Here is a 27870-nt window from a genome sequence, read left to right as displayed (position 1 = left end):
TTCAATTTAGGGTAAAATACCAAAAAACTCCTTGTGATTTGCTAAATATTCAATTTAACTCCCTGTAGTTTAGACACTTACACTATAATTCTCTGTGGTTTCAACTAAATTAAAAATTGGACGGAAAGCATCCAATTTAACAGTTATACATGAAATACCAATATTGCCCCTATATAAATGAACTCTCTATAGTTTGTCGAATGTTCAATTTAACTCCCTCTGATTTGAAAAACTACACTATAACTTCTTGTGATTTCGACTAAATTAAAAATTGAATGAATAGCACCTCACATATAGTAAGGGTAATATTGACATTTCACACACAACCGTTAGATTGGATGCTTTCTGTCTAATTTTCGATTTAGTCGAAACCACGACGAGTTAAAATGTAAGTTTCTGAATCAAAGGGAGTTAAATTGAACATTTAGCAAATCACAGGGAATTTTTTGGTATTTTACCCATATATATATGCTAAGGCCAAACTCAATCATCAAAGTCATTCAACAATGTCAGAACCAAAAATGCACAGTACAGTAATCTTCCCAAAAGCCTTCATTTTTAATTAGACCACATGCTAAAATATTTCCAAAGAACAACCACATGCTAAGGTGGTCTAGATGTATCAGCCATCCACACATCGAAGAGGGAACACAAGACTGCAATTAGATTCTGAACAAGCTACAGGACTTCAAGCTTTAATATTAAATAGGAAATAAGATATTGACTTCAAAGTTGCATGCGAAACTCAAAATGATTAAGAGGTTTATCCATCCAGTAAAGTGGCTAGATTTGCTGGATTGCCAGTTGAAAGTACACGAGACAACCTTCTTTCAACTAACCATTGGCTCAGGGTTAGATGTTGACAGAATATCCAGCAGTGACTCGTGGGGCTCTAATTCTTCATGCCAAAGGGGAAGCGAGTCACCAGGATAGAACTTTCTAGCAACTCCTTCGGAGTTAATCTGCAGAAAAGAAGTGTAGAACAAATGTTTTGGTAAGTCATCAGCAATGCATTTAGTGTGTCAAAAGGGAAACTAAGGCTCAAGATCTATTTATTCTCGTCAAAATCAGCCATTGAAAAAAAGCATACTAGAATCCATACATTCTCATCAAAATCAGCCATTGACAAAGATCCATACATTCTCATCAAACTTAGCAAGTTGCTTATGGTTCCAGAGAACAGAAAGAACAAATAGAGCAAATTTAATTTCTCAAAGAGTTGGAGTTGAAACCACTAAAGGTGTAAACCAAAATGAATTTAGCATAAACAAAATACGAAAACAAAACAATATCAAGCTGAAATAAAGTACTAAAACAACATAAATTAGGGGCCTGAAATAACAAAAGCACAAGAACACCATTAGATTATTCTCTCACATAATTCCATCTCCAACTCCTCCTTGTTCCGCATATAACATGCCAAATCCTAGAGACTTGGCTATATCCTTTTTTAAATGATTATTAAAAACTACAAACCGGGTATTCTTAAACAAAGATGATTATGTTTGTCAAAAAAGATTACACTAGTGAGTTTGTTTGGATAAGAGTTTATTTGGATGATTTATTTGAGATAATTATTATAGCACTTTTTGTGATGTGATGTATGTGAGATAAAAAGGTGATTGAGATTTGTGAAGCAAATTATTTTTTTTTCAAATTATCTCAATCCAAACATACTCACTGCAATTTAATATTGGCTAAATGTGAAGGCCCATTGATGACCAAGTACGTTGAATACAAACACAAGTAAAGTTGATGAGAATTAACTCACAGTCACAGTCCGAACTACACCACCACTGGCACCATCTCGAGCAATGGCAAGAGAAACAGCTTTGACCACCAATTGCTGCATACAATCACAAACATGAGAAAGAAAACTTAAGCACATATGTACAAGCCGGTAAAATTAGGATTTCTGACTCTATTTCTCTGGATGAGAAAATCAGAGGAGCAGCAGAGAGGTTAAATGATATGCTACACTGCTAATACGACACAAGAAGCACATATCCACATATTTTCCAGTAAAATATTCTCAGTGCTTGGAAAACTGTGCTACACTTCATAAAGATTCCAATGGTCCCCAAAAAAAAAAAGGAAAAAAAAGCATTTTCAAATAAACAAAGTTTAGAAGAAACATAAAATATCAGAGAAAAAAGAATTCCTAGGAAAGAAATATTCGGCCATGCGCAATTTTCATATAGGCAACCTTAAAATTCAACGTCATCTCAGAGATACATAAGATGACGCAAATTTATTAAGCCTTAATGTTAGATTATTGCCAGTTCAGTCTTTTAACGACAAAGTTATCAACATCTACATAGATTTGACAAAGAACTTGAAACAATTACAAACCTCAGCTTCTTCTTGGGTCATCCCTTCCTTCCACGCTTGGTCAAAAAAACCATACAAATACGAAGAGCCCGATCCTGCACACACAAGTAAGCAACTATCAAGTTAAAAACTAAGTTACTAGAATTCAAATTCACCATATTCCTGAAATCAAATGCTAAATATAAGTATTCTCAAATAAGTTTTTTCCACCAAACTGATTGACTTGCTTAGGCCATGCACAGCAATTTTTAAGAACCGTTGAAGGTAATATGATAGTTTAAGAAATGGGACAAAGTGCTCATGGTATTAGTTAATTGAAATTTAAGGAGATAGTGAGGAAAACACAGCACTTCTATCCCAACAGTTAACTGGCAGCAAATAATGCAGCAGGCCAGCATGAAAGGCTATTCTAACATATTGATCGAAGCATTAGCAGAAGAAAAATGGCATACCTCCAATAGCAAAAGGCTGTTCAATAATTGTACCTCCAAGAGGTACTCCATATATTTTACCTCCTTCATATTTGTCCCATCCACCCACAATGAGGCCAGCTTGTAGCATGTTCTGAAAATTTAGAATGCAACTGATGAACTAATCAGCTAAAATAGGTATCCATCTATAAAAACTTCAGGCGACAATGAAAAGCACATAACAAGCGTGATATTGAAATAAAACTCACGTGGGAAGAAGTTAATTCTTAATTTAATGAATATGCAGATCCAATATGACAGACATAATCATACATACAACAAAATTCGATAAACAATATAGATGGTGGTAATGATGCAGGTAAGCACACAGAAAACAGTTAAGTCTAGGTTGTCTTTGATATTTAGCAAGATTCGCCAAATCCTACTTTGATACCTTTTCAAGATAGTGCGCAATACACAACATATGAGTAAAGGTGATTTTTCTAAAGCCAATAAATATTTAGCTTGACAGCAGATAAAAAAAAAACTGAAAAACTAATAAACCAGCCTCCAGACAAACCATGGGAAAGGGGTCCCACTACTGTCATTGTAACTTCATTCTGACCAGTTTTTCAAGCTAATCAAATATTCTTGAAATAAATAAAAGAACCCATTCTAGTTCATGGAGTAGAAACATAGCAGATTCAGTATGTTTCTTGCTTTCATTTGTCAAATCTTTTGAAGGTCACATCAGATGGCTCAAATACAAACAAAACTAACTGTGGTTTGTCAGATCATCATGACTCATCAAACTGTAACCAATTCATATACTGATTCATCAAAAGATGGTACGAATTCAGAAAATTAAATGGACCTTGTTATTATAGGCTAGCAATCTGACAAGGTTTGCAGCAACTTTAACAGTTGTAGGTTGCCCAAGTTGTATCCTGGATCAATAATAATGCATAAAAATCAGAGAATGCATTAAAGATTGTAAAGTGGTAAGAGGTGAAGTTGCCTCCAGAATTCTAAAAATACCAACCTTAAACTTCTAGAGAAAGAAAGAGACAAATAATAATAATAATAATATTATAGTTTTCAAGGCACAAACTGTTTTTGGCAAATGTAAAGCATTGGTTCAATAATTAGTAGAGCTCCAGAATAAAGGATAAAGAAGCTTACGTGTGTTGATGGAGAAAGTAGCGAACATAGTCTGAGATAGTTTGGGTATCTGCAGCCTGAGAAAGGAGGATGAAATAAACTTAAAACAAACACCAAAACATGTATTAAAGAAGACATTATGAAACTCATTGTTTCCAATAACACTGTGGTCTTGTTGAATTATAGACATCAAGGATATTCCGCCTTCCAGTTTTTTAGGTTCGTCTCAAATTGAAATCAGAAAATATGCTATGAAAAAAGGCAATTCAGAGTTATCAAAATGATATTTTTTCCCAATGGGTAAAGACCAGTTTTAAAAGATTGAACCCTCATCACTGCCTAAAATATTAGACATAGTGCATCAAGTTTGTATAATAGCAAATAGCCAAAGATATAAATGAGAATGGGAGAAGTAATACATTATTGATGCAATTCAAACATATTGCCTTCACCATTACAAGAACATTTAAGTGAAATTAGACAGCCAAGTGGCACTAAACCTTAAAAAGAACTAAATCATAAGAACAAAACCAATCAAAGAAAACATAAACATAACTGCTTACTTCGATAAATTCAGATGATAATAGCTTGTATCATATTTCAAAGGTAATGATTCTTAAATTCAGAATGTTAAAACCCTAGAATAATCCAAACCCACATTCATATATTGCTTAAAATACAAAACATAACAATGTTATAGAGAGGGAATTTCAATACCGATCCGGAGCGGCACAAGTAGACATTATCAGTCAACTGAGTGATCTTATCAGAAGCCCTATTTGCCACATACATTCCTACACCCAAAAAATTCCCAGCAAAAATCAGCCAAACCAACAACATCAATCAAAATTATTTTAAAATGCATCCTTTTATGAACTCAATCAGCTAGAAACTAAAATTGGGGCCTCAAAGATGGAAACTTGGGAAAGATTACCGGTGCTGGTGCGAGAATCGGCGCCGAGGACAACGCCGCCGTTGTAGGTAACGCCGATTATGGTGGTCCCCGTCGAAAGAGGTGAATTGAGATCGCCTGAGTTCAGGTCCATGGTATCGTTGATGGGGAAGAAGAAGAGGATTTCTAGAGCTTTACTGGTATCGTCAATGCGGAAGAGGGGTTTCTTCAGCTTCACTTCAAAATTTTAGAAGACGCCAGCATCAGCTTTATGTATGGGCAGAAGTTGCTTGGGCGATGGGTAGGCTTGCCAATTGGGCTCATTGGCTTGAGCCCGGCTCGCTCGAGGCCCGGTTATTATTTCTATTGGGTTCGGGTTGTGAGAGTTCGTATGGATTAGCATTTTTTTCCCATAACTGTTTTATTTTTGGAGTACAATAACAACTCCAAATATACACGTACGATTTTAAATACAACTTATAAAAATAAAAATAAAAAATAATAAGATATTATCAAATTTTAAAACATTTTCTTCTTTCACCTACCACCACCACCACCATTATCACTATCTCTCCTTTTTTTTCTCCTCCATCTACACCACCATCCATTTCCTCCCTCCTTGTAATTTAAAAGATACCTTATTAAAATTTTAAATTCTAAAAATGCCTCATAATACATTCCAAAAAATACCCTTAGATACACTCTCACAAATATCTAACCATCTAAAATTTTTGAAAACACCCTCTAAAACAACTCCAAAAATACCAATTCATACAAAAAAAAAAAAAAATCTACCACATTTTCTTCTTCCACCACACACTGCCACCTAGCACATAACACTACCGACCGCTGTCATCGCCATTATCGATTCCTTTCTCTCTCCTTATTCTCCTCTCTATCCTCTTTCTTCTTCTCCTTCCTCCTCCCCCCTCCCCCCTCCCTTCCCTTTCATTCCTTTTCCCCGTATCAGCAGCCTCCCTCTTCTCTCTCCATTTTCGATGGTGACTAGAGGGCCTAGTCGCCGTCGATCACAACTAGATTTGAATTCGATTATGACTAGTCATGGAAAGAGATGGGGAAAAAGGAAAGAAGGGGAGGAGGAGGAGAACAAAGCAGATTAAGGGAGAAAAAGAGGGAAATAGAGGAATGAGGAAGGAGGAGGAGGGACGAGACGGTAGTGGTGGGTGGCAATGGGTGATGTTGGAGAGTGGTGTGAATTTTTAAAAATATCCAAAAAAAGTTTTAAATTATAAAAATACCTCAAAATATATCCCAAAAGCACCCTTAAAAACATCATAATACATTTAAAGTGAAAGTTTTTCAGATATTATATTATAGTAAGATTTTTGAAAAATATCCCTAAAAATAACTAATATAAACAGAGCTCTAATCCATAAGGATATGATATTTCTTTTTCAAAAACAATAGGAGATTTTCTTAATGACAAAATTATAATACACTTAATGAACAAGGGCTCAATGTGAGCTATACAAAAATTTACTGATGGTGCATTTGATAAAACTGAAATCTGAAAACTAAAGTTTGAAATCTAAAATTCAAAATCTGAATCTATTAAATTATTGAATTGTTAAGTATTAAATCTAATACATGTGGGTGCATATCACATTCAGTGATAAGTGAATAACTTATCATTTAATTTTGGAAGCACGTTTTGCCTAGAAAATTCAGTGCCACTTAATTAATTTAAATGTTCAATTTTTGATTATCAAACGGTCTGAATATATTAAGATTTGAATCCATTATATTTAAATACTGAACTAGGTTATCAAATAGGGCCTAAGACACTAAGGATTTAGGAATTCCTCACCAAAAGTTGTGCTTTGAGCAACTTTGCTCAATTTTTTACGTAGTCTATTCTATTCAATAATTGGACAATCAAATGAGCATTTCCTAAACATTGAGCTAAAATCCTTGATGTCCTCTAGGTGTGCAGAAATTCTAATGTCGCTTGAGGATGGTTTGCTGATTAGACTTAGGATTTGGTTGCAAGATGTGTGGACTTTGACACTCTCCCATCCTTGATCCTTGACCTTACTAAAGGCCAATTTAATGGCCTATAAGTAGTCCAGAATCATGGAATCGGTACTTCTTTCCCTTAGTTTCCATGTCGCTTGCAACTGGTTTTGGTTGTTTTCAACAAAAATTCCAATCCCCACGTTTTAACCTTCCTTGTGTTGCCCTATTTCCACACATATTTTTAGTGTATTTTCTTCTTTTGCAAACCTTTGTTCTTGTTTAGAAGCTACTTCTATTTCTGAAATACTCATCTTTGTTGGTGTGTATTATGTTTGTTTATATTCCTCCCAATCATTCACTACTTTTTTGTATTACTTCCATAGGGTGTCTCTCTTTATCTTTGAACTCCCTATCATTTCTAACCTTCCATAACTACCACAATATATCCACTGTCAAAGCAATGTGCTCCATGCCGTCCTTTCTTCTCTTTGCTTGCATTAGTCTTGTCCACTAGCTCTTGAAGTTACCTATGTGTGCATATAACCTATCCCATTGAAGGGGGCCCATTTTCCATATCACTCTTGCTTTTCCACATTGAAAGAAAAGATGTTCCAGTGTCTTAGCCTCCTCACCACAATTCTTGCAAATCAGTTCTCTTTTTCTGGTTCTTGTGAAAATAGTTTTTCTAACTGGTAGGACTTGATTTAGGCATTTCCAAATGAACAGTTTCTGCTTGTGCTTGATTTTCATTTTTCATAACTATTTCCATGCCCTTTCTTTCTCTCTTGCATAGCTTGTCTCTCTCTCTCATTGTTGGCCCTTCTTTCTTGTTGTTTTTTCTCACTAGTCATTGCTTCATATGCTGATCTAATTGTATACTACCCTGCACTGCTATGGCTCCAAAAGTAGCTGTTTGGCCTTCCTGCTAGGCTTATAGGTATTTTAAGGATTTTTCCTGCTTCTTCTGAGCAAAAGATCCTGAAAATGAGTGTTATGTTCCATCTGAAATTAGTTCTTCCACTTTGTTTAGCTTGCAATCATGAGGGTTAGGTGAATTTAATTTTTCACCCCTGCAATCTTCCCAGATTCTTGTACTTCTTCCATTTCCAAAATTTTTTTTGGCACTCTTATTTACCTCTTCTCTTGCTCCCATTAAACTTTGCCATATCCAAGATGCATTATTCTTTTCTTTGCAGTTTAGAATTGAATCTTTGGGATAGTACTTTACTTTCATGACTTTACTCACCAACAGATTTGGGCGTGTTAGTACTCTTCATATTGTTTACCAAGCAATGCCTTATTGAATCTTTGAAAATCCCTAAATCCTAGTCTTGCATTATACTTCTCTATTGTTAACCTTTTTCAAAGTACCAATGAATTTTTCCTTTTCATTCTCTTCCCCCCACTAGAAATTTGCCATCAATGCACTCATCTTTCTGCACAGTTTTACAAGAAGCTTGAAACATGACACTGCATACATAGTAGTGTCATTTTGCTTTTTCAAAGCCAAAAAAAGAGTTAACGGGCCTACAAATGAGCCGGGCCTATACTCATACACGAGGCGAGATAACTGAAGCCCAAGTACAAACTCAAGCCCAAGCAGCCCAATCCTAAAGCGTGTAGCTTTGGACCACTGGTCTTAACTCTTAAACCTGAGAGGTAATTTCTTACCACGCCAGATTTCCCGTTCCCACCAGCAAGAGCTCCGGCCCGGACAGCTCTCTACCTCTCCTTCTCCCTCCACCAAATTTCAAAAAGTTTCCGGCCACCGGCGGCCTTGTTCGACTCCATTTATCAAAGGTAAGATTAATTTCCCGAAAATTTGAAGAAATTACCCTTTTTCCCGTTATTTTCTGCTCTTGCTTATATCTTTTGCTGCATTTACCTTTTGATTCTGCACAATGTTTCCTTTTGCCGCCATTGAAATCTGTACATGCATGCGAACAAAGCATAATAATGAACTAAACATTACTTCTTTTCGATTTCTCAGTCGAATAAACATAGGAATTTCAGCTTGGAAGTTGCATATATTGAATATTGACACATGTGTGTGTGTGTGTTTTGTGTTTCGTTGTGGTTAGGGCTTTTATGTGGTTAAACGAGATTGTAAACTGAATTGAAGAATGTGTATTATGCGGTAATGCCCTAAAATTGGGAAGGTTTTACTTTTCGTAGCATTTTTATTTGTTTTGTCCACTTTGAAGTAAAAACCCTAGCTTTAGTTGCTAATATTTTGATGTGTAGGGAGAGAGAAAGAAAGGAGCAGAAATGCTTGTTAGAGTTTGTTTTAAGATTTTTTATCTTTTTTCTTTCTCCCTGGTTTTGGGTGCAGAGTATCGGAGTGTATTAAGGGTTTCTATTAGAAGCTGTAGCAGTTAGGAATGGAGGGGACTCCGAATAATGGGAAACGTAAACAGCCTGAAGAAGATTTAGAAAATGACGAGAATTTGAAGCAGGATTCTGCGTCAAAAAGGCGTACTTTGTCTAGGACATGTGTCCATGAGGTGGCTGTTCCGAGTGGGTATAGTTTGAGTAAAAATGAGTCGATTCATGGGACGCTTTCGAATCCTTTTTATAATGGGGAGATGGCTAAGACATATCCATTTAAGCTTGATCCCTTTCAGGAAGTTTCTGTGGCGTGTTTGGAGCGGAATGAGTCTGTTTTGGTGTCGGCACATACTTCTGCTGGGAAAACTGCTGTTGCTGAGTATGCAATTGCAATGGCTTTTAGGGATAAGCAGAGGGTTATTTATACTTCTCCTCTCAAAGCCCTGAGCAATCAGAAGTATAGAGAGTTGAACCAGGAGTTTTCAGATGTTGGATTGATGACAGGTGATGTAACACTCTCGCCGAATGCAAGTTGTCTGGTGATGACAACCGAGATTCTGAGGGGCATGCTCTACAGAGGTTCTGAGGTTTTAAAAGAAGTTGCCTGGGTTATATTTGATGAGATTCATTACATGAAGGACCGTGAAAGAGGGGTTGTTTGGGAGGAAAGTATAATATTTCTACCTCCTGCTATCAAGATGGTTTTCTTGTCAGCTACAATGTCAAATGCTACGGAGTTTGCGGAGTGGATATGTAATATACACAAACAACCCTGTCATGTGGTTTATACAGATTTCCGACCAACACCTTTGCAACATTATGTGTTCCCTATGGGCGGATCTGGCCTTTATCTTGTTGTGGATGAGAATGAGCAATTCAGGGAGGATAATTTTGTGAAGTTGCAAGATACATTTACAAAGCAGAAGCTGGGAGATGGCAACAAAAGTGCGAATTCCAAAGGAAGTGGCAGAATTGCAAAAGCTGGAAATGCTTCTGGTGGTACTGATATTTACAAGATTGTCAAGGTCCAATTGCACTGTATTAATTACTTTTGTATTCTGTTTCTCTACTAATATTCCACTTTGCACTTGGGGTTTCAATTCTGAACTACAACTTCTATTGACTATGTAGCTACTTTTAACTTCTGTACAATCAAATCGCTAATCGCAACTTAAATTGTTAATTTTTATCTTATCCTTCCCCGTTAGTTCTTATCTGAAATTCTGTGTGTAGGCTTCCTTTTTTCTCCTTCCTTGTATTGGTGATATGTTTTTTAAAAACTCTGAAATCCAAATGTTGATTATATTTCAGATGATTATGGAACGTAAATTTCAGCCAGTAATAATTTTTAGCTTCAGTAGAAGAGAATGTGAACAACATGCAATGTCCATGTCCAAACTTGATTTTAACACCCAGGACGAGAAAGATGTGGTTGAGCAAGTTTTCCGAAATGCGGTGCTCTGCTTGAATGAGGAAGATAGAAGCTTACCAGCAATTGAACTGATGTTACCACTGCTTCAAAGGGGAATTGCTGTTCACCATTCTGGCCTACTCCCAATTATCAAAGAATTGGTGGAACTCCTCTTCCAAGAGGGACTTGTTAAGGCTCTCTTTGCCACTGAGACGGTAACATTGTAACTGAAAAGTAATTTGGCTTTTTTTAATTTAATGTATCCCCAATTTCACCTTGTTTACTTCCAAAAGTAGAAGGTGAGAGCCCTTCAGCTGAGGATCTTATCTCATTATTTTGATGTTAAAAAAGCTGCTTTGAAAAAATATTCATTTGGAAAAACTTTTGAAAATTCAAATGGCGTTTTTGTCTTAGAAGTTTTGGACAGTAAACACTTTTTTTTACAAAAGTCTGTAGCTTAAAACAAGCTAAAAGCATGAGACAACGGCAAAAACAGATACCTTATAGAGCTTCAATTAGTTGATTTAAGTGAATACAGAAGCATGTCACAAGATAATAGTAATTGTTAGATTGCTATCTTATAGTTTGCAATGGGATTAAACATGCCGGCAAAAACTGTGGTGTTTACGAGTGTCAAAAAATGGGATGGTGATAGTCATCGGTTCATTGGTTCTGGTGAGTATATCCAGGTGAGTAAGTGCCATATCATTCTATCATAAATTCATTGTGTTTCCTTTCAGCATTTGATCTCAGAAATTTCATTGGGTTTTCATCAGATGAGTGGAAGAGCTGGTCGACGTGGCAAAGATGATCGAGGAATCTGCATTATAATGATTGACGAGCAGGTGGTTAACTAACTAGATTATACTTATGATAGTGTGTTATTTTCAAAGAGAGCTAATTCAAGTTCATAGTATGCATTTCATGGGCTCTGGATTGCCTTTCCTCAAGATCGAGCTTTTCCTTTCATTTTTCTTTTCTTGCTGGCTATTGGTTATTTCCCATTAGTCTTACTTTACTAATTAGAGCAGTCAAGTGTGCATTGAAGTGAATCATTCTTTATTCTTTTTATAAATGTTTCCAAAATGTAGAACTTCAAATATTTGTGGTGACTGGTGCATGTTTTGGTCTGGATTCTAGATGGAGATGAATACTCTTAAGGACATGGTTTTGGGCAAACCAGCCCCACTGGTCAGCACTTTCAGGCTTAGCTACTACTCTATCTTGAACTTGATGAGTCAGGCTGAGGGACAATTTACAGCTGAGCATGTGATCAAGAATTCATTTCTCCAATTTCAGTATGAAAAGGTTTGCATCTTGATTATAAGTTGTTAACTTCCAACAGAAAGAGGGAATATTGTTTACAATTTACTTAGCACACTTTACAATTTCTAAACCTTATTTCCCCCTTTCTAGGCTTTACCTGATATAGGAAAAAAGGTATCCAAGTTGGAAGAGGAAGCTGCAAAGCTTGATGCCTCAGGGGAGGTATACAATTTTGCTAATGTGCTATCATTTTATGTTCTTTCTGATCCACATTAGCTCCTGATATCGTTTTTGTATCTATTTTTAGGCTGAAGTTGCTGAATATCATAAACTAAAGCTGGAGATAGCGCACCATGAAAAGAAATTGATGGCTGAAATAACACAACCTGAAAGAATTCTTTATTTCCTGCAGCCTGGAAGGCTGGTATGTTGTGAAAGGTTCTTCTTATCAAGAACTCTTAACAGTTCAAAATTGGTTTCAATAGAAGTTTGTTTTCTTGATGTTAATCTTCAATTTTCAGTTAGAATGTTCTAGGTACTCTGGTTGCATATATCATGGTTGAAGTTGTGTTTATTTTTGTATTTTCATTAGAAATTTATAATCCTAAAACTGGATATGTGGTGGTCGAAAAACCCTCTGTCAAGGAGTTGCAACGTATCCTGTGATTTTCTATAATAGTGAACATAGATTATGACTGATATAATGCAGTTTCTGAATAGAATAACAATTAATTTACGACTCTACTTTCAGATTTTGGGGAAAAAGTGCTACTTTTATTGGAAAATGGAGTTGTATAGGTTACTTCCTGGAAGGTGTTCAAGGATGTTCTTTAGAACTTCTTCAATTTTGTTCTAACACGTTACCATGAATTGCGGAAGGGCTGAGTCTGAAACTTAATTACAGATAGAGTTGAGAAATTCTAAATTATTCTGATTTTAGCTGAATTTCCTCGAGGATTAATTTTTCTCGAACAGCTTAAGTAAGCTAGGAAGCATGGACACTTGTAGGAGTTTGATGTGCATCTATCTAGGCATGAGGTGGCATGACTTAGAAGCATAAAAGCATTCCCCTATTTTGTTGATTGCCAACAGGCTATGGGATGGAGGATGTCATAGGACAAATGCTGCAAAAGGAATACCTTTAAATATATGAAATAAGCTCATCATTAAACTTAATGTGCACATTCACCTTGGACTATAAGGAGGTTGTTTAGTGTTCATTTAACACATCTATTACCCACATTTTCTCTACGCTGCTGACTAAGTGCACAAACTTTTGTCAAAACGTGTGCTTCATGTGTTTTTGAGTTTTGAAGCTTTTGTTATAGAAGTTACTTTGAGAAAGTGCTCTCTTCATGGGAATAAAATAGGGAAAAATGTTCGTCACATTTTCACCATTTTGATTTTTAGATTTTTTTTTAAATGATTAAATGCACATGTGATGAACATGGTAGAAAGTTGCCATACAGAGGAGGAACATGAAGCCACATTTCTTAGTGGCTACATGTTGCCTAATGGGGAAAAAACGATTTAAGGTTCCTTTTGTAAGTTTTTTTTTTTTTTTTGAGTTCCTTTTGTATGTTAGTTTACTACCACCTCATGTCACATTGAAGTAACCAACTTTTGAATGTCAATGTGTAGTAGATATGGTATTGCTAGATACAAGAAGCTGCGTGCACCTTTTGCTTATTTTCTAGATTCATTCTGAGAATCAGATTCCCCTGCATTGGCTAAAGAAGCTTATTAGGGGAAATAGTCAATTCTTGTTCTTTGAACCAATCCTACTCTGATAATGAGATGCTCATATTGGAGTTTTGATTTCATTTAGTATTTCAATTTCATTTAAGAAACTTGCTCCCATACTTATATGAAATATTATTAGGGTCATTGCAACATCTTCATATTCTAGTTTGGAATGCAGAACATGTTAAATAAACTCATATAGTAATTTTTTGATATGCCATCGATATGTTTTTATGTATGTTTACCCTATGAATAAAAAATTTGTTCCCAAACTACTAAGATTGTGTATCAAAGTCTCAAAAAGATCGAATAGATTGGATATAGGCTTGGAATACTGTTTCCTATTAACTTGTATCAAACATTTTTAGGATGAATAGTCACAATCTGACTTAATGCAAATAACACTGAAGAAGTCATAGATACTTGTTTCATAATTTATTTTCTCTGTTTCTCCCTCTATTTCCAAATGGATCGCTTTCATATTAAATAATGCTTTATAAAATGTAAATCTTCTGGATATGTACTGATTTTGTAAATTATTTGTCACACTGTCTTCGATAGTTTGATTTAAACAAACTTTTGTTTTCTTTTAGATGTAGGATGTAAAGGAAATATTTGTTAAGATGATGAATCCTTAGCATTTTAGAACACCAACTTTGACGCTTATTTGAGTTTCACTTTGATTTTTTTTCTGCCAAGTTAAATACAGAAAGGTTATATTGTTTGGAGTTCAATCTTGAATTGTGGAATTGATTCTTTCTGCCCCATTCAGTTCCTCTAGTGGTTCTTCCTTCCCACTTCCCCTTCCTTATACATACAAAAGAGTTTCAAAAAAAGATCTGAAATTAGGACTTATGAGTATTGTTCAATATGCATGTTCAGTGCCAAGGTTCATTTTAGTTGATTTGCTTTTACTTAGGTGATTAAAAGTAGGCATTTGATCATTTAGTAATATTCAACATGTGCTCAAGTTGATTGTTTCATTTTGGGTAAATATGAATTGTATTACTGTGTTGTGTCTTTATCATGCTTCAGTCATTGAATGAGGTAACTAAAAGAAACAGACTTCCATGGAGGTCAATGGGCTTAGTGGCAGCTAGATTGTGTTAAGTGTTGTTTTGTGATTGCATATGCTGAGAGGAACTGCTGTTAGAGGCACTTGAGCATTCATATTTTGGGTAACCGTATGTTACTGAATTCAAATTGGCATGAAAAAATAGGTGAATTTTATATTGGCTAGTTGAGGAAATACTGCAAACTTCAATTGACATAAGAGCTTCTCCATTTGGGGGTAGGGATGAGTTGGTCATGACGGACTTTGAAGAGAACCAGGGTTCCTCCTTTTTCCACCCTGAATTTGAAGGTTTTTTTTAATTAAATTTGTACTCCATATCATTTTAAGATTATTCTGCATGTTGTTACATGTACAGATGCATTGTGATGTGTTCTTTATCTTAACAGAGATTTTTGTGATCTCTTTACCTCAAGATATACCCAGATATTGAAGCTTAACTTATATTCCAATCAAAATGTTCCTATTCCAGTTATTGTCAACTTCTCCTTTGAAGTATGTGCATATTGTTGTATGGTAGAAATTAGTCAGATCCATTATCTATTAGGGGAAGTTCCATATGCTAACAGCAATTTTAGGAGCAAATTATGTATTTATTGATGTAAAATTGCTTGTGACAGAGTTTAAGTGTATCCCCTTTGGGTATGCTCTTTAATATGCTTTCCAAGGTTTACCTGTCGAAAAGTAATATCGAGCTTGCCATTAGAGGGGATGTGCTCCTTTATCTTGGGTAGTGATGCTAGCTTTTACTGGATATAATCTCTTCTCGCAATACATCTGTTCTTTACCGAACTGTGTTAGTGCTTGTGTGTGTTCTTTGCTGCTTGTATGGCAAATAGGGATATTGCTTTGATCTCCCTTTCTCTAGGTTCTGTCCTCATTCTTCATGAAGGTGGTCTACTTAACTCTCTGTGATGACTAACATGAAGTTCTGCTATTGTTAGTTTAGATACTTGGTTTAGATTAGTACAAAGCAATAGGAGTATACCTATTCATATGTGTACAAAACAAAGACAGCACTTTTTTAAAGTGAAATTTGGAAGTTTTGATTGTGAGGACACTTCTTTTGTTACTATTGTTATTTGTTTTCGTAGTGGGGGTTGTTTATTAGGAATTGGAGTTAAGAATGAAGTGGACATGTTACCAAGTATCTAAAACCAATAGTCTGTATTGGAGCTTTTTGGCAGGTCAGCATTGGGTGTTTAGGTAAACCACCTTCATGAAGAGTCAAAAGGAAAATGATGGGAGACCAGATAATGTAGACAAGGGCCTCATTGCCATCTGCTGTAAAGAACAAAATTGTTTTTCACCAATTGCTATCATGGTATGGGGTAAAGGGGATGTCTTGCAGAATGAAATAGAAACAATAGAAAGGATCATTACTGTAATTATCACACTCTTCTTTTTTCTCTATTTTTGGGATGGGGGGATGGCTTAAGTAGGATTAGCAACACTTTTTGTCCTACAGGATGCTTTGGGAAGTGGTTTTGAGTAGATTCTGGAAATATGTGATGCACTTTTCAAACCTTTTCGTGACAAATTTCTAGCAACTAATCGTTTGGATTAGCTGTTTTTGGGGGTGTTTTTGAAAAACTTTGCTGTAGCAGAGTTTTTAGAGTATATTTTGGAATATTTTTAGAAAATATTTTGGGATATTTAAGAGTAGAAGAGTTTCTAGAATATATTTTGAGATATTTTTTAAAATTTTAAAAAAATTTAAAATAATTTTTAGATTACCTTTTAGAGTATTTTTAAAAATTTTTATTGTATTTGAAAAACTAGTTTTTGAAAAACACTCCAAAGACAGGGGGCCTATACTTTTGATTATTTTTACTGATACTAAAACTCTTAGGACCTTGAATAATTACCTACCAGTGATCTAAAGGAACTATTAGCTTTGCAGAATTCTTGGTAGTAAAGTCCAGAATTGATGTATCTTTCAAAAGCATATTTATCTTTTTCCTACACATCAAAAGCTGGGGCTATACCCATACTGAGTTAGAAATGTCTGAAGCTAGTCTTGAAAGGCAAGAAATAAGGAGAGGCAGAAACATAAGAGATTAGAAACATAGTTACATACCTTGTGGGTTAGTTTCTGCAGCCTCACGGTCAAGCCAGTTATTGGAGTTTGAGAACATTTACTATGGCGAATAATTTAATCTTGACAGCTATTATTGGAGATCTTTGTTCTTTTGGTATCTTTTCTTTCAATCATAGGATCTTAAAGCGGAAATACATTGGACTATGAATTAACAGATAATTTAACATTTAGTAAGTGCACTGCTGGTGGAAGTTAAATGTGAGACTCTTCATCATATTAACATTCTTGCCAATAAACAAGGTGCCCTTGGCCGCTGTTGGACCTCTCTGTGCAATTGTTTGAGATGAAGACATGGTAGCTGAAAGTATTGTAGGTGAGTTCCTCTGCATTTCATGGATAGCCGGTCATGTGGATCTGATCTGTGGTCTTTATCTTACCAATAGACCTTCTGTTTTATCTTTAGAGGATATCAGCTATAGGTCAGTTTTTTCTGCAGGGGCTTAGGTTGTCTTCTTGATCAAGTAGATGTGGGACCAAGACCTAGAGTTGTTCGACAATTTGTGCTGTAATGCTCTATGTCAAAGTTTTCCTTAAATCAAGTTCTATGTTAGAGTCTACATACATTTACAGCTCATGGGCAAATTAGCAAATTATTTCCTGGCAAAAATATATGAATTTTCATGCTAAAATTTTTTATGATGCAGGACAAAGGGCGACTTTTCCTAAGAGTACATAGTAGGCAAAATTTAGGTTTTGGCAGGGTTCCACCGATGGAGTGCCTGGTTAAATTTTTGAATGCAACGTGTTTAACTACCTTTTAAGACACAGATTGAAGTTCGATCCGAAAAAATTATTATAGCCCTCTATAACAGTTGCCACACTTGATAATGACTCATTCATGTAGGATGGTGGGAGAAATATTCACATGATTACGATAATAACATCTCAGAAATCTCCATGGGTTATTACTTTTATGCTTTAGCTGCAATTGAAGAAATATCTCAGGATAATTGCTCAATCTATACTGCAGCAGAAGATTTACGTTAGTTTCTATAGCAAAAGTGACCTAGAGAATATTTGTATTGTGACAGATACTTGGACTTTTACGTCAAAAGGAGGACTGATGACTCTTATAGAAGACACTTGGAGGTCTTTCTCTGAAAATTACCATGGCTTCCTTTCTATTATCTGAAAGACCAAAACGTGCTCGACTCCTATAGCTTAAGTAATCCAGCTCAATATTAAAGTTAATTTGAAATAAGCTGGAGAAGATACTTAAATTGTTGTTGTTGAGAATTGGAAATACCCATATTACAAGGCATTAAGTGGATGCAACTCAAAAATACAAAATAATTTGCAACTGACACTTTAGTAACGTGAATTCACAAAGTAGAGGTTGTTACGGAATTAGGGCTGCAAATGAGCTGAGTCGAGTCGAGTTTTGAACTTATCGAGCCGAGCTGGACTTGCTATGTGCGAGCTCGAGTTCGATCTCAAGCTCATCGAGCCAAAAAAAATGAAGCTCGAGCTCAACTCGACTTAGGAAAAGGAAAGTTCGAGCTCAACTCATTCTGGCTTGCGAGCAGCTCGAGTTTCGCTCAACATTCTGGCTCGCGAGGAGCTCGAAGTCAGCTCGATTTTAATTGATGTAGGGGCATTTTTGTAATTTCACATTAACTCAAGCTTTTCGAGCGGCTCTTTGAGCAATTGAGCCTAACAAATGGCTGCTCAAGTTCGACTTATATATATTAATGCTCGGCTCGAGATCGGTGTTGACTCTCAAGCCAGCCCTATACGGAATGGAGTGCTGATCTAGATTTCTGTGCTTTCTTTTTAAAACCTTGTTTTTCTTTCTCTTGTTAATGTCCAAAAGATGCAAAGGAGCCCCATCCCATATTCTGGACTTCACTTGTCTCCTTCTGTGGTGCTCCAGCTTTGCAAATGGGTATCAGCAGATCAGTCACATGCAGGTTGAAGGCCTTGTGAATTACCCTCTCTGATGTACCTTTGAGATGCTAGTTCTGTGTCTTAAACACATTGACTATTTAATTTCATTTATCAAGTTGTTATAGTATTTATCCTGGTTTTTGAGTTATGGCATTGCATTTATTGGCACATCTATTCCTCACCTTTGCTTTCTTCTATTCCAAGGTTCATTTCCTCTTTTTCTTGAGTTGGGGGAGGGGGGTTGTTGGTTGGGGGAGGATGAGGTACTTTCATCTGACCTTTTCCTTTTAGAATCATACTGATTGAGTATTTGTCCTCCTCTTCTCCAGCAGTTTTGATCAATTTGCCACTCTTTATGCCGTGCTCATGTTATTCTCTTGACTTGCAGGTGAAGGTGCGCGAAGGGGGAACAGATTGGGGATGGGGAGTTGTTGTCAATGTGGTGAAAAAGTCCCCACCAGCATCGGGTTCTTTGCCTGCTGCATTGGCTTCGGCTCGTGGTAATAGCTACATTGTGGATACTTTGCTTCATTGCTCACTTGGATCAAGTGAAAATGGTTCTCGTCCCAAGCCATGTCCCCCTCGTCCTGGAGAAAAGGGAGAAATGCATGTGGTGGGTAGATAACTAATGCAATTGAAAGATTTTTGCATCTTTGAGTGATGGGCTAACATTCCCCAATTTGAGAATGCCATTATTAGTGTTCGATATATTTTTGGAAGTTAAGATGCAATATGTGCACAGATAAGGCATGTTCTTTTTATCCTTCAGGTTCCTGTTCAGTTGGGCCTAGTTTCCACCATCAGCAAAATCAGAATATCAATTCCTTCAGATCTTCGGCCACTTGAAGCTAGGCAAAGTACGCTGCTTGCAGTACAAGAGCTAGGGAAACGTTTTCCACAAGGCTTGCCAAAGCTTAATCCTGTGAAGGTATATGGGCATGGGCACTCTGATGAATTTTCTTGGTGTGCAATATTTGCTTGTATAGATATTATCAAGCATGACATACACATTTTGATGTCCCATGCAATTTATGTGTTCCATGTTATTGAGTTTTTTTTTTTTCTCTGGCGGATTGGGGAGGGTGGAAATTGGGTTGGTTCCTCAATAGCTTGTGTGTATTTAATTTGGGATGGGTATGGCGACACTGAAAAAGGTGAATCCCATCAACGATTTTACATGCCTTTATGAAGAATTGTAGTCATATATTACTATTTCATGAAGACAGTTGGAGCACCATCAATCTTCTGACTTTTTGCTGAATTTTCACTATTTTTTTGTGGTGCAATTTTTTCTGCCTGCAGTAGCATTTTGTTGTTATTCTAATAACATTGGGCAGCAATTGGAATTGGGTCTTGGATGTTTAAGATGTTTAGGGGCATAGTTGTCTTTTTTTTTGTGATTGATATCGCTCCCTTTCTTTCAGAAGAAGGTCCACCATCCATACAAAGGGACACATAACCATAAAATATTACTCTAAAGCTCTATGCAACCAATGAGTAGGAAAGGGCCAACATGCTATTAACTTTTATTCGGTTTGTTTGAGCCCCTTCTGTGACTTGCTTCATGCTTTTTCGTTAGAATACTATTTTCTTCAAGTGTTTGTTTATAGTCATGCCCAGATGAAGCATGGGTTGCATTTGGAAATGGATTTTTTTTTGTTTGGGGGGGGTTATTGATTTATGTCTTTTGTCTTTCTATGTGGCTGTGAATGTTGCATCCTCGCACCCTTCCTCCTTTTTTGTCCCTTTCATGATGCTTCGTTTCTGTGTTATATTGTAGATACTCTTGCTAGTTCAATGATCATGACAGAAGAATCTTTACTTAATTTGGTAGATATGTGTTACTAGTAGACATCTTTTCTTCTTATCTAATTCTAAGATGCATGTAAAAGATGTTATTTTTAGCAAAATATTTAGGTAATTTATCTCTTCATCTGTTTCTTTTTTACTTTAAGCTACATTCTTTGGCAGGACATGGGCATAGAAGATCCTGAAATTGTGGAGCTGGTAAATCAAATTGAGCAACTTGAACAGAAATTATTTGCTCACCCAATGAACAAGGTTTGTCAAACATTTTGCCATTTGCATGTACTTCTAACTTGACTATGTTACACCAGAAGGTGATTACAGTAAGCTGTCCTGAAAGTCATGGAAATTTCCTATTTTTGAACCCCTCATTTGATGGCCTACTTTATTGCGGTGCATGAACTTTTGTAGTCCCAAGATGAACATCAACTGAAAAGTTTCCAGCGAAAGGCAGAAGTAAACCATGAAATTCAACAGTTAAAGACAAAAATGCGTGATTCTCAGGTACTTTTTCTTCCACATTGGGTCCTCTTGCACTTAGATCTTGAAGTTGATGATCAATGAAGTCTGGGGTTCATTTGGACAGTATTATTTTTCCACTTTGTTGCATTTTTGTGTCTGACATACTATAGTTGGTTTATTTATTATTGTTTAAGTCGTTTGTTTGAAGTGAGAGAATTGATTGTTTTTAAAGTTTACTTCATGGATTTGGTGATATCATTTTGCTACATCATACCTCTTGACGATTAGCAAATTGGGCATCTATATTTTGGCATAATTCATAAGCCAATAGCTTGATTTGTCCTGTTTCTCATGTTTTCAGCTTCAAAAATTTCGCGATGAACTCAAGAATCGTTCTCGTGTATTGAAAAAGCTGGGCCATATTGATGCTGATGGTGTTGTCCAGCTGAAAGGACGGGCAGCCTGCTTAATAGACACAGGAGATGAACTCCTTGTTACTGAATTAATGTTCAATGGTAAATCTCTTTCTGGTTCTTAAAACTTCTATTGTACTTTGTTTGGTTCTTTACATAATTTTTGTTGGGATAAATATGTGGCCCCCCAACTTTGGCTTAAAAACTAATTTGTATAGTGCAAACATATATTGGCAACCATAATCTAGTTGAAGTCTGTGTCCATGGTAATAATTTGTGCATTTTTGAATCTGCAGCATCTGATTATCGCCCTTCAAATCGTAGTCAATACTGCCTTCTGTTGATTGCTGTAAATATTAGTTATATTACCATTCAGGAATTTATTCTAACTAATATTCTGAATCTTTTTTTTTTCTTTGGCCGGCAGGAACATTCAATGAGCTGGACCATCACCAAATTGCAGCTCTGGCAAGTTGCTTTATACCGGGAGATAGATCAACTGAGCAAATACATTTGAGAATGGAACTTGCTAGACCATTACAGCAGCTCCAGGACAGTGCAAGAAGAATAGCAGAGGTTTGTGTGATTCATCTTAATCTCAGTCCTTTAATCATGTTTCCAAATTCTCACTAACTCCAATTGATTTCAGTGGGCTCTTGATAACTTATTAAAGTTTTGTTACAATGAATATTCTCCTTTGTTTTGATCTATTGATAGATATATGCTGTGTTCAATGGTTATGCCTCACATGCTTTTGAAAATCTTGCATTAATTATTGCATTATTGGTGTACCTGTTTGTCCAGCCTTTCCTTGTATGATAGTGATATCCTAATCCAAGTTTTTCTTAGGTGATATCCTAACCCAACTGGTTGACTGCTTGGTCTTCTTTGAAGTTTGAACTTCAGCTCTAAAACATTTTCATCTTTTTATGCTAGATTTAATATATCATGAATGGAATGATGTTGTTTTATATTGCCATTCAACCAGACACAATCTAGAAATTAATAGCGAAGTTTGGAGAAAATTGATCTCTACAAGTGGCACATATACATAATGCCAGTTGTATCCTCTGTTTTACAGATACAACATGAATGCAAATTGGAGATAAATGTGGATGAGTATGTGGAGGCATCCATACGACCGTATTTGATGGATGTAATTTATTGCTGGTCAAAGGTTAGTGAAATGTGCTGTATGGAATGCTGATAGTCATGATTAAGTGGTGGAAATGCAACCATTTTTAGCAGCCTCATGGTGTCAGTTCATGTTTTCGCTCCGTGGTTATGTTTTAGTATTTTTATGACTCTGTGAAGTTGTCTCTGACTTTACTTTTTCGTTTTTTAAGTGTAGATTTTTCTTTTGAATGCATTATGTTGTGGTGGTGTGTTGGAGCCACAAAGCTTTAATATAATCATGATCAAGTTTGGAAACTTCTATAGTTCTCTGCCTTTGGTTTTAGAATCAGTTGAAAATGTGGAAATTTGAGCATCTGCATTCATGCTTGCCTTATCATCTATTTACTCTTAAAGGTACAATATATTAAATTGTTAAAAAATGATGATCTATGTATTGTCAAGAACAGTCTAATTAATTTATTCAGCTGCCTTCGCTTCATATTTATTTAATTTATTTGGAGATTTCGTTTCCAAAATCACTTTGTATATTGTTTTGGGTGTTGGTCACATTCAGAATTTATTTGTTCCATGCTCTCACACACACACACTCTCTCTCTCCAACCACCCCCCCCCCCCCCCCCCCCAAAAAAAAAAAACAAAAACCCCCCTACCAAAAAAAAAAGATACAGAATCAGTTATCTGTCTGTTGAGTGACTTGCGGTTTATTAAAATTTCATTTTTCCTTGCTCCAGGGAGCATCTTTTGCTGAGGTCATACAAATGACTGATATTTTTGAAGGTAGCATTATACGGCTAGCTAGAAGGCTTGATGAGTTTTTAAACCAGGTAAATATGGTCATGGTTTACAGCAACCTCTTATTTTCTAATTCATTGAGTAGGAAATGGTTGACAATCTGGCAGTCAGATATCAGGACATGTTGCATTTGTTTTATCAGCAGAAAGTAAGATCGTGGTGAGTAGAATCAGATGATAGGACAGAGGGACAAGGAGTGGTGATATTCCTGTTGTCTTTGGAGTTGGAGTACATCCTATCTTGTTCTGTATTGAAATGGGAGTGTGTTTTGAGTCTCAGTTATTGGCTGATGTTGAATATTAGTACCTGCACAATGCATTTCTGCTCCTCCTCTCTGCCTTGTTAGTTGAAATTATTGAGTGGTGGTTTGTGTGGATAACTCGTGAATTTAGGATCTGATTCTCCTCGCATTCCTGAAAATGAATGACATTCCATTCAGATTACAGCCGTTCAAGCATTTCTTTCTCATTGAAATAGCCGCTGCAACGTTTTGCATAGTTCTCGATGGATTTCAGCTTGAATTACAGCTTGAGATGTTCTGACATTATCATGATCATTTTTTTGCGGTGCCTGCAGTTGAAAGCAGCTGCGCTTGCTGTGGGAGAAGTTGATTTGGAGAAGAAGTTTGCTGCAGCCAGTGAAAGCCTCCGCCATGGTATCATGTTCGCAAACTCTCTTTATCTCTAAACTTGTATACCGGTGGTCCTATGCTGTATATTTTAGAGCTTTAGTACTTTTTTGCATCAGAAATTAGCGCCCATTCTGGAAGCGCTTAACCAGTTAGCGCCTTTACATGTGTAGCTCAACGTCGTATAGATTCAGAGTTGTAACTTTAGCGGTCGTAAAAGGAAGGAAAATTTAGTGAATTTTCAGAGATCTAAAGAGTTCCCTCTGACATTGTATACATGTTGAATATATGTAACATGACAAAGTAAGTTTTGCATTTTTGATCAAACTACTTTTTTTTTTTTTCGTTCATTTGGCGCTGTGAGAGAATGTGTATTCGCTAATAAGTTTCAACAAAACGGGACTGAAAACAGTTTAACTGGCACATCTGTGACCAAGATCTTCAAGGACTTGAAAATACGAGCAGCATAACATCATGAAGTAATTTACTCGGGCGAAGAGTTTATGAGCTCTAGTTATGAACAGAACGAATCAGTAAAAGCAGCCAAAGGGGCAGACACAAATAGCTTGCCCAGACACAACACAAAAAGCACACTTGAAATAAAGCATCCATATGAGTACGTGGGGTATTCGTCTGGTTTGATGGTGGTTCAGTTCTTATTCCGTGAAGTATTCGTCTGGTTTGATAGTGGTTCAGTTCTTATTAGATTCTTCCGATTCAGTTGGGCCACTTCTTAGAGTAGGCTCCCTCCTTCCAGTGGGAGTAGGAGTAGGTTAGGTTTGACTAGATGTGCTGTTATGTAAAAAAAAAAAAAAGAAGCATATCATGCCTTGACTGGCTTAAATACAACAGTGGAATGTTCCGCAATGTGCAAGCTGAACTGCCCTCCTTTTTCCCTCACATCAATCTTCTCCACACCAGGAGGAGCCTGGATTTCGAATTCTGTTACCAGTTTAGCAATTATTAGCCCTAAAATTGGCAGCGCTAGAATGATCCCGGGGCAGCTTCTTCTACCCATACCGAAAGGTAAATACCTAAAATCAACTTTTCCACCAGCGACTGCAGCTTCAGTACCATTTTCTTCCTGCAAAAACCGTTCCGGCCGAAACTCGTGAGGGTTCTTCCACCATGCAGGATTATTGGCTAGCCACCAAGCATTCACCACGACCTTTGATTCTTTTGGTATGGTGTAATTTCGTAGTTTAGCTTCTTCAAGGTTCATGTGGGGTACAAGTAAAGGTATTGGCGTGTGCAATCTTAGTGTTTCATTGACTGTGGCTTGTAGATATGGTAATTCATGAAGGTTAGACTCTGCAACTGGCCTTCCTTTGAGGATGTCTGAGATTTCATCCCTGATCTTGTCTTGAACATGTGGATGATTGACTAACTCAGCAATGGCCCATTCCATGGACCACAGAGTTGTTTCAATTGCTGCAACATTGATGTTCTCCACAATGTATAGCACATTTTCTTTACTGATTTCTCCTTTCATTTCAGCATCAATTATGTGATCGATGGCACAGCTTATCTTATGCTTTTCCCCATTTTCAGCCATTAATTTCCTGCGTCAAGTCAGAGATGATGGTTTATATTTCTTTAAACAAGGAGTTGCAGTCACATACACCACAAGAAAACGTAAAAAAGAATTTCACCCTCCTATATTTTTCTTTCAGATACATAAACATACCACGAATGCTAACTGTAGAGCCATGTTTTTTAATTTAGAGATTTTAGCATCAAGAAGAAACCAGAAAAAAAGTTGAGAAGTTTCTAATGTTATTTGAAAGGAAGTGAACCTTTTTAAAGACGAAAAAGCATAACTTATTACCTTCTTTTCTCAACGTAATAATTGTTGAAAAATGCAAGTCTTCTCCTCTGCAAGTCCCTGCACCTCTTCAGGTACTCTCTTAAGAATGGTCTGAGCAATGGAATAAAATCTCCATAATTATACTCGAAACTCTGAGCCAAACGGCTTCTCTCTGAATTGAACTGAGTTGCTTGAATGAACATAGGATCAGTTTGTGAATCAAATTTTGCATCAAACATCATCCTGTACATGATATTATACAGCATCAACTGCAAACGCTTCCTGATAACAATCCCTTGTCTGCTCACTCTTTCATCAGTTCTCAAGTCATGAACAACCAAGTCCATTTCATCTTCCCACATGTCACTGTACTGATGAACAACTTTGTTAGTGAAAAATGGGAGAGTCATTATTCGTCGCATTTTTCGCCAATGTTCACCATAGATGGTGAACACCATGTCTTGGCCATTGCCTGTGAAAATATCAAACACAACGTTTCTGGGGCGAGAACCGAATTCTACACCTTGTGCATGTAGAACTTGGTTTGCTAGCTCAGGATTTGATACTACCACTAAGTTTTTTGAGCCAAGCTTGAGCAAGAAGACAGGACCATATTTTTTTGACATCTCAGCTAGGAGACGATGGTTCAAGTCATTGCCTACTTGAAGCCAATTGCCAAAGATGGGTATCGAAAGCGGCCCTGGTGGGAGTTCAGTTGATTTTTTCGGGCGTAGAAGGTGAATGACCAAAACAAGTAATGGGATGGTAAGAAAAAGGGATTTAAGAGGCAAAGAAATGGAAAAGTGGGTGCAGAACTGATTGATGCCTGTGAGAAGTGCAACTGTAATGACAGTGCAAATAATGGAATTCTTGAGAAGTTTGCCCATGTTGTAAGAGGGATAGGAAACTGATCAGTACGAGGAAGGAAAGGTAAGGACATTGAGTTTATATATGACTAATGTAAGTGGGTTTGGAAGGTAGGTATCCGCTGGTTTTAGGAAAATCCACGGGCTTGCTTATGAATCTGGTTAGGAGAATGAAATACCATTTTCTCAAGTCAAATTTGGTGGTTGCACTTGCAGGTTTGGTAGTTGAAGTGCCTCTCCAAGGCCATCCATCTTTGTACAAAGTCTTGAAACAATTCAAACTTGCCTTTCTACAATTTGTGTGGAAATCACACGAGGAACTAGATAATTTCTTGTCGGTTTTTACCTTAATTTGGCTTTGGTGGAGAAAATAAATTTAAGTACTTATGAAACTGAGATCAACAATCAGATATGTATTAGATGCTCATATCATATGTTGGTCTTTTGTTCCATGGGCTTGAATCACATTTTATACCAACTCTAATTCTCAGTGTGTGATGGATATGGACTGAATATTGTTGATATCAAGTCATTGGCAAGAGAGTATTACACCTATACCACAGCAAAAACTATGCATGACATGGTTGAATGAACACAAGAAAAAGGAATCCGTTTGTTTGAGTGTAAAACTTATTCCTGACGAAAAGAAAAGATTTTGAATGAAAATTACTTCATTGAAAAAAAAAAAAAATTCTTTTCCCTTGATTTTCATGTGTTTGGTGCACTTTCCCCGAAAATGTTCCACAAAACAAAAGCCCAAGACAAGAATAGGTTCCTCTATTATGTCTGTGTAGTTATATATAGGGTTAATCACAATTAATCCCCTTAAGGTATACTCCATTTCTCACTTTAGCCCCTAACCTTTAATTTTGCTCACTTAACCCTCTATAGGATAAAATTACCCTTCCATTATTTTGACTATTTATTTATCTTTTTTCCTCTCTTTTATTTCTTTTTCTCTTTCTTCTTTCTTCTCTCTTTCATCTTTCTCAATAGAAAACTCCATCTCAACAGAAATTTTTATCTTGAATTTGTAATTGCATTTCTGGGTGAAGGTTTAAAAAGTATTAAAAATTAATTTTGATTTTTTGTATGCTGCCGCGTGTCACAATTTTCAATTGATGATTATTAATCAAGTCACAATTTCATCTTATCATATTTCTTGAGAATAACATGAGAAACTAGAAAGAAAAGAGGAAAAACCAAAATTAAAAGAATTGAAAGGCTAAAAAATTGTATTTTAGGAAAGTGATTTGAATATATTGTAATCATTTAAGGAGAAAATAGATCTCTGCAATTCCTTTTTTTTAATTTCAATCATTAAGATGAAGATTTTTTGTGGGAAAGAGGAAGAATTAAAGAAAGAAGAAAGAGACAAAG

At 36.3% G+C, this 27870-nt stretch overlaps 3 protein-coding genes across 3 annotated transcripts; 1 reads left to right on the top strand and 2 right to left on the bottom strand.

Annotated features, from left to right (window-relative positions):
- Positions 1-528: 528 nt before the first annotated feature.
- LOC113775050 (proteasome subunit beta type-6) lies at positions 529-5054 on the bottom strand. Its single transcript, XM_027319773.1, has 8 exons — positions 4837-5054; positions 4620-4696; positions 3924-3979; positions 3616-3688; positions 2784-2895; positions 2353-2426; positions 1772-1846; positions 529-962 (listed from the first exon to the last, which is right to left on the bottom strand). The coding sequence occupies exons 1-8, from the start codon at positions 4946-4948 to the stop codon at positions 831-833; spliced, it is 711 nt and encodes a 236-aa protein (XP_027175574.1). The 5' UTR covers positions 4949-5054; the 3' UTR covers positions 529-830.
- Positions 5055-8473: 3419 nt separating this feature from the next.
- On the top strand, positions 8474-24145 carry LOC113774706 (DExH-box ATP-dependent RNA helicase DExH10). Its single transcript, XM_027319307.1, has 17 exons — positions 8474-8571; positions 9104-10124; positions 10411-10725; positions 11095-11199; positions 11287-11355; positions 11651-11818; positions 11927-11998; positions 12084-12200; positions 18968-19192; positions 19349-19507; positions 20551-20640; positions 20797-20889; positions 21209-21362; positions 21688-21836; positions 22342-22437; positions 23129-23221; positions 23766-24145. The coding sequence occupies exons 2-17, from the start codon at positions 9153-9155 to the stop codon at positions 23874-23876; spliced, it is 2988 nt and encodes a 995-aa protein (XP_027175108.1). The 5' UTR covers positions 8474-8571; positions 9104-9152; the 3' UTR covers positions 23877-24145.
- Positions 24146-24445: 300 nt separating this feature from the next.
- On the bottom strand, positions 24446-26513 carry LOC113774707 (cytochrome P450 CYP73A100-like). Its single transcript, XM_027319308.1, has 2 exons — positions 25646-26513; positions 24446-25379 (listed from the first exon to the last, which is right to left on the bottom strand). The coding sequence occupies exons 1-2, from the start codon at positions 26509-26511 to the stop codon at positions 24641-24643; spliced, it is 1605 nt and encodes a 534-aa protein (XP_027175109.1). The 5' UTR covers positions 26512-26513; the 3' UTR covers positions 24446-24640.
- Positions 26514-27870: the final 1357 nt, after the last annotated feature.

The sequence above is a fragment of the Coffea eugenioides genome, chromosome 6, assembly GCF_003713205.1.
Source record: "Coffea eugenioides isolate CCC68of chromosome 6, Ceug_1.0, whole genome shotgun sequence".
NCBI classification, from domain to species: Eukaryota; Viridiplantae; Streptophyta; class Magnoliopsida; order Gentianales; family Rubiaceae; genus Coffea; species Coffea eugenioides.
This window is presented reverse-complemented; position numbering and strand designations above follow the sequence as displayed.

Bases quoted from the DNA above. Each gene is read 5' to 3' on its own strand.
- LOC113775050 (XM_027319773.1), bottom strand. From the start codon at position 4,948: ATGGACCTGAACTCAGGCGATCTCAATTCACCTCTTTCGACGGGGACC. The intron at 4,697-4,836 runs GTAATCTTTCCC...TTTTGGGTGTAG, and splicing joins CGATTCTCGCACCAGCACCG to GAATGTATGTGGCAAATAGG. The intron at 963-1,771 runs GTGAGTTAATTC...TCTTTTCTGCAG, and splicing joins GTGTAGTTCGGACTGTGACT to ATTAACTCCGAAGGAGTTGC.
- LOC113774706 (XM_027319307.1), top strand. From the start codon at position 9,153: ATGGAGGGGACTCCGAATAATGGGAAACGTAAACAGCCTGAAGAAGAT. The intron at 19,508-20,550 runs GTATATGGGCAT...ATTCTTTGGCAG, and splicing joins CAAAGCTTAATCCTGTGAAG to GACATGGGCATAGAAGATCC. The intron at 21,837-22,341 runs GTTTGTGTGATT...TCTGTTTTACAG, and splicing joins GTGCAAGAAGAATAGCAGAG to ATACAACATGAATGCAAATT.
- LOC113774707 (XM_027319308.1), bottom strand. From the start codon at position 26,511: ATGGGCAAACTTCTCAAGAATTCCATTATTTGCACTGTCATTACAGTT. The intron at 25,380-25,645 runs GTAATAAGTTAT...GACTTGACGCAG, and splicing joins TATTACGTTGAGAAAAGAAG to GAAATTAATGGCTGAAAATG.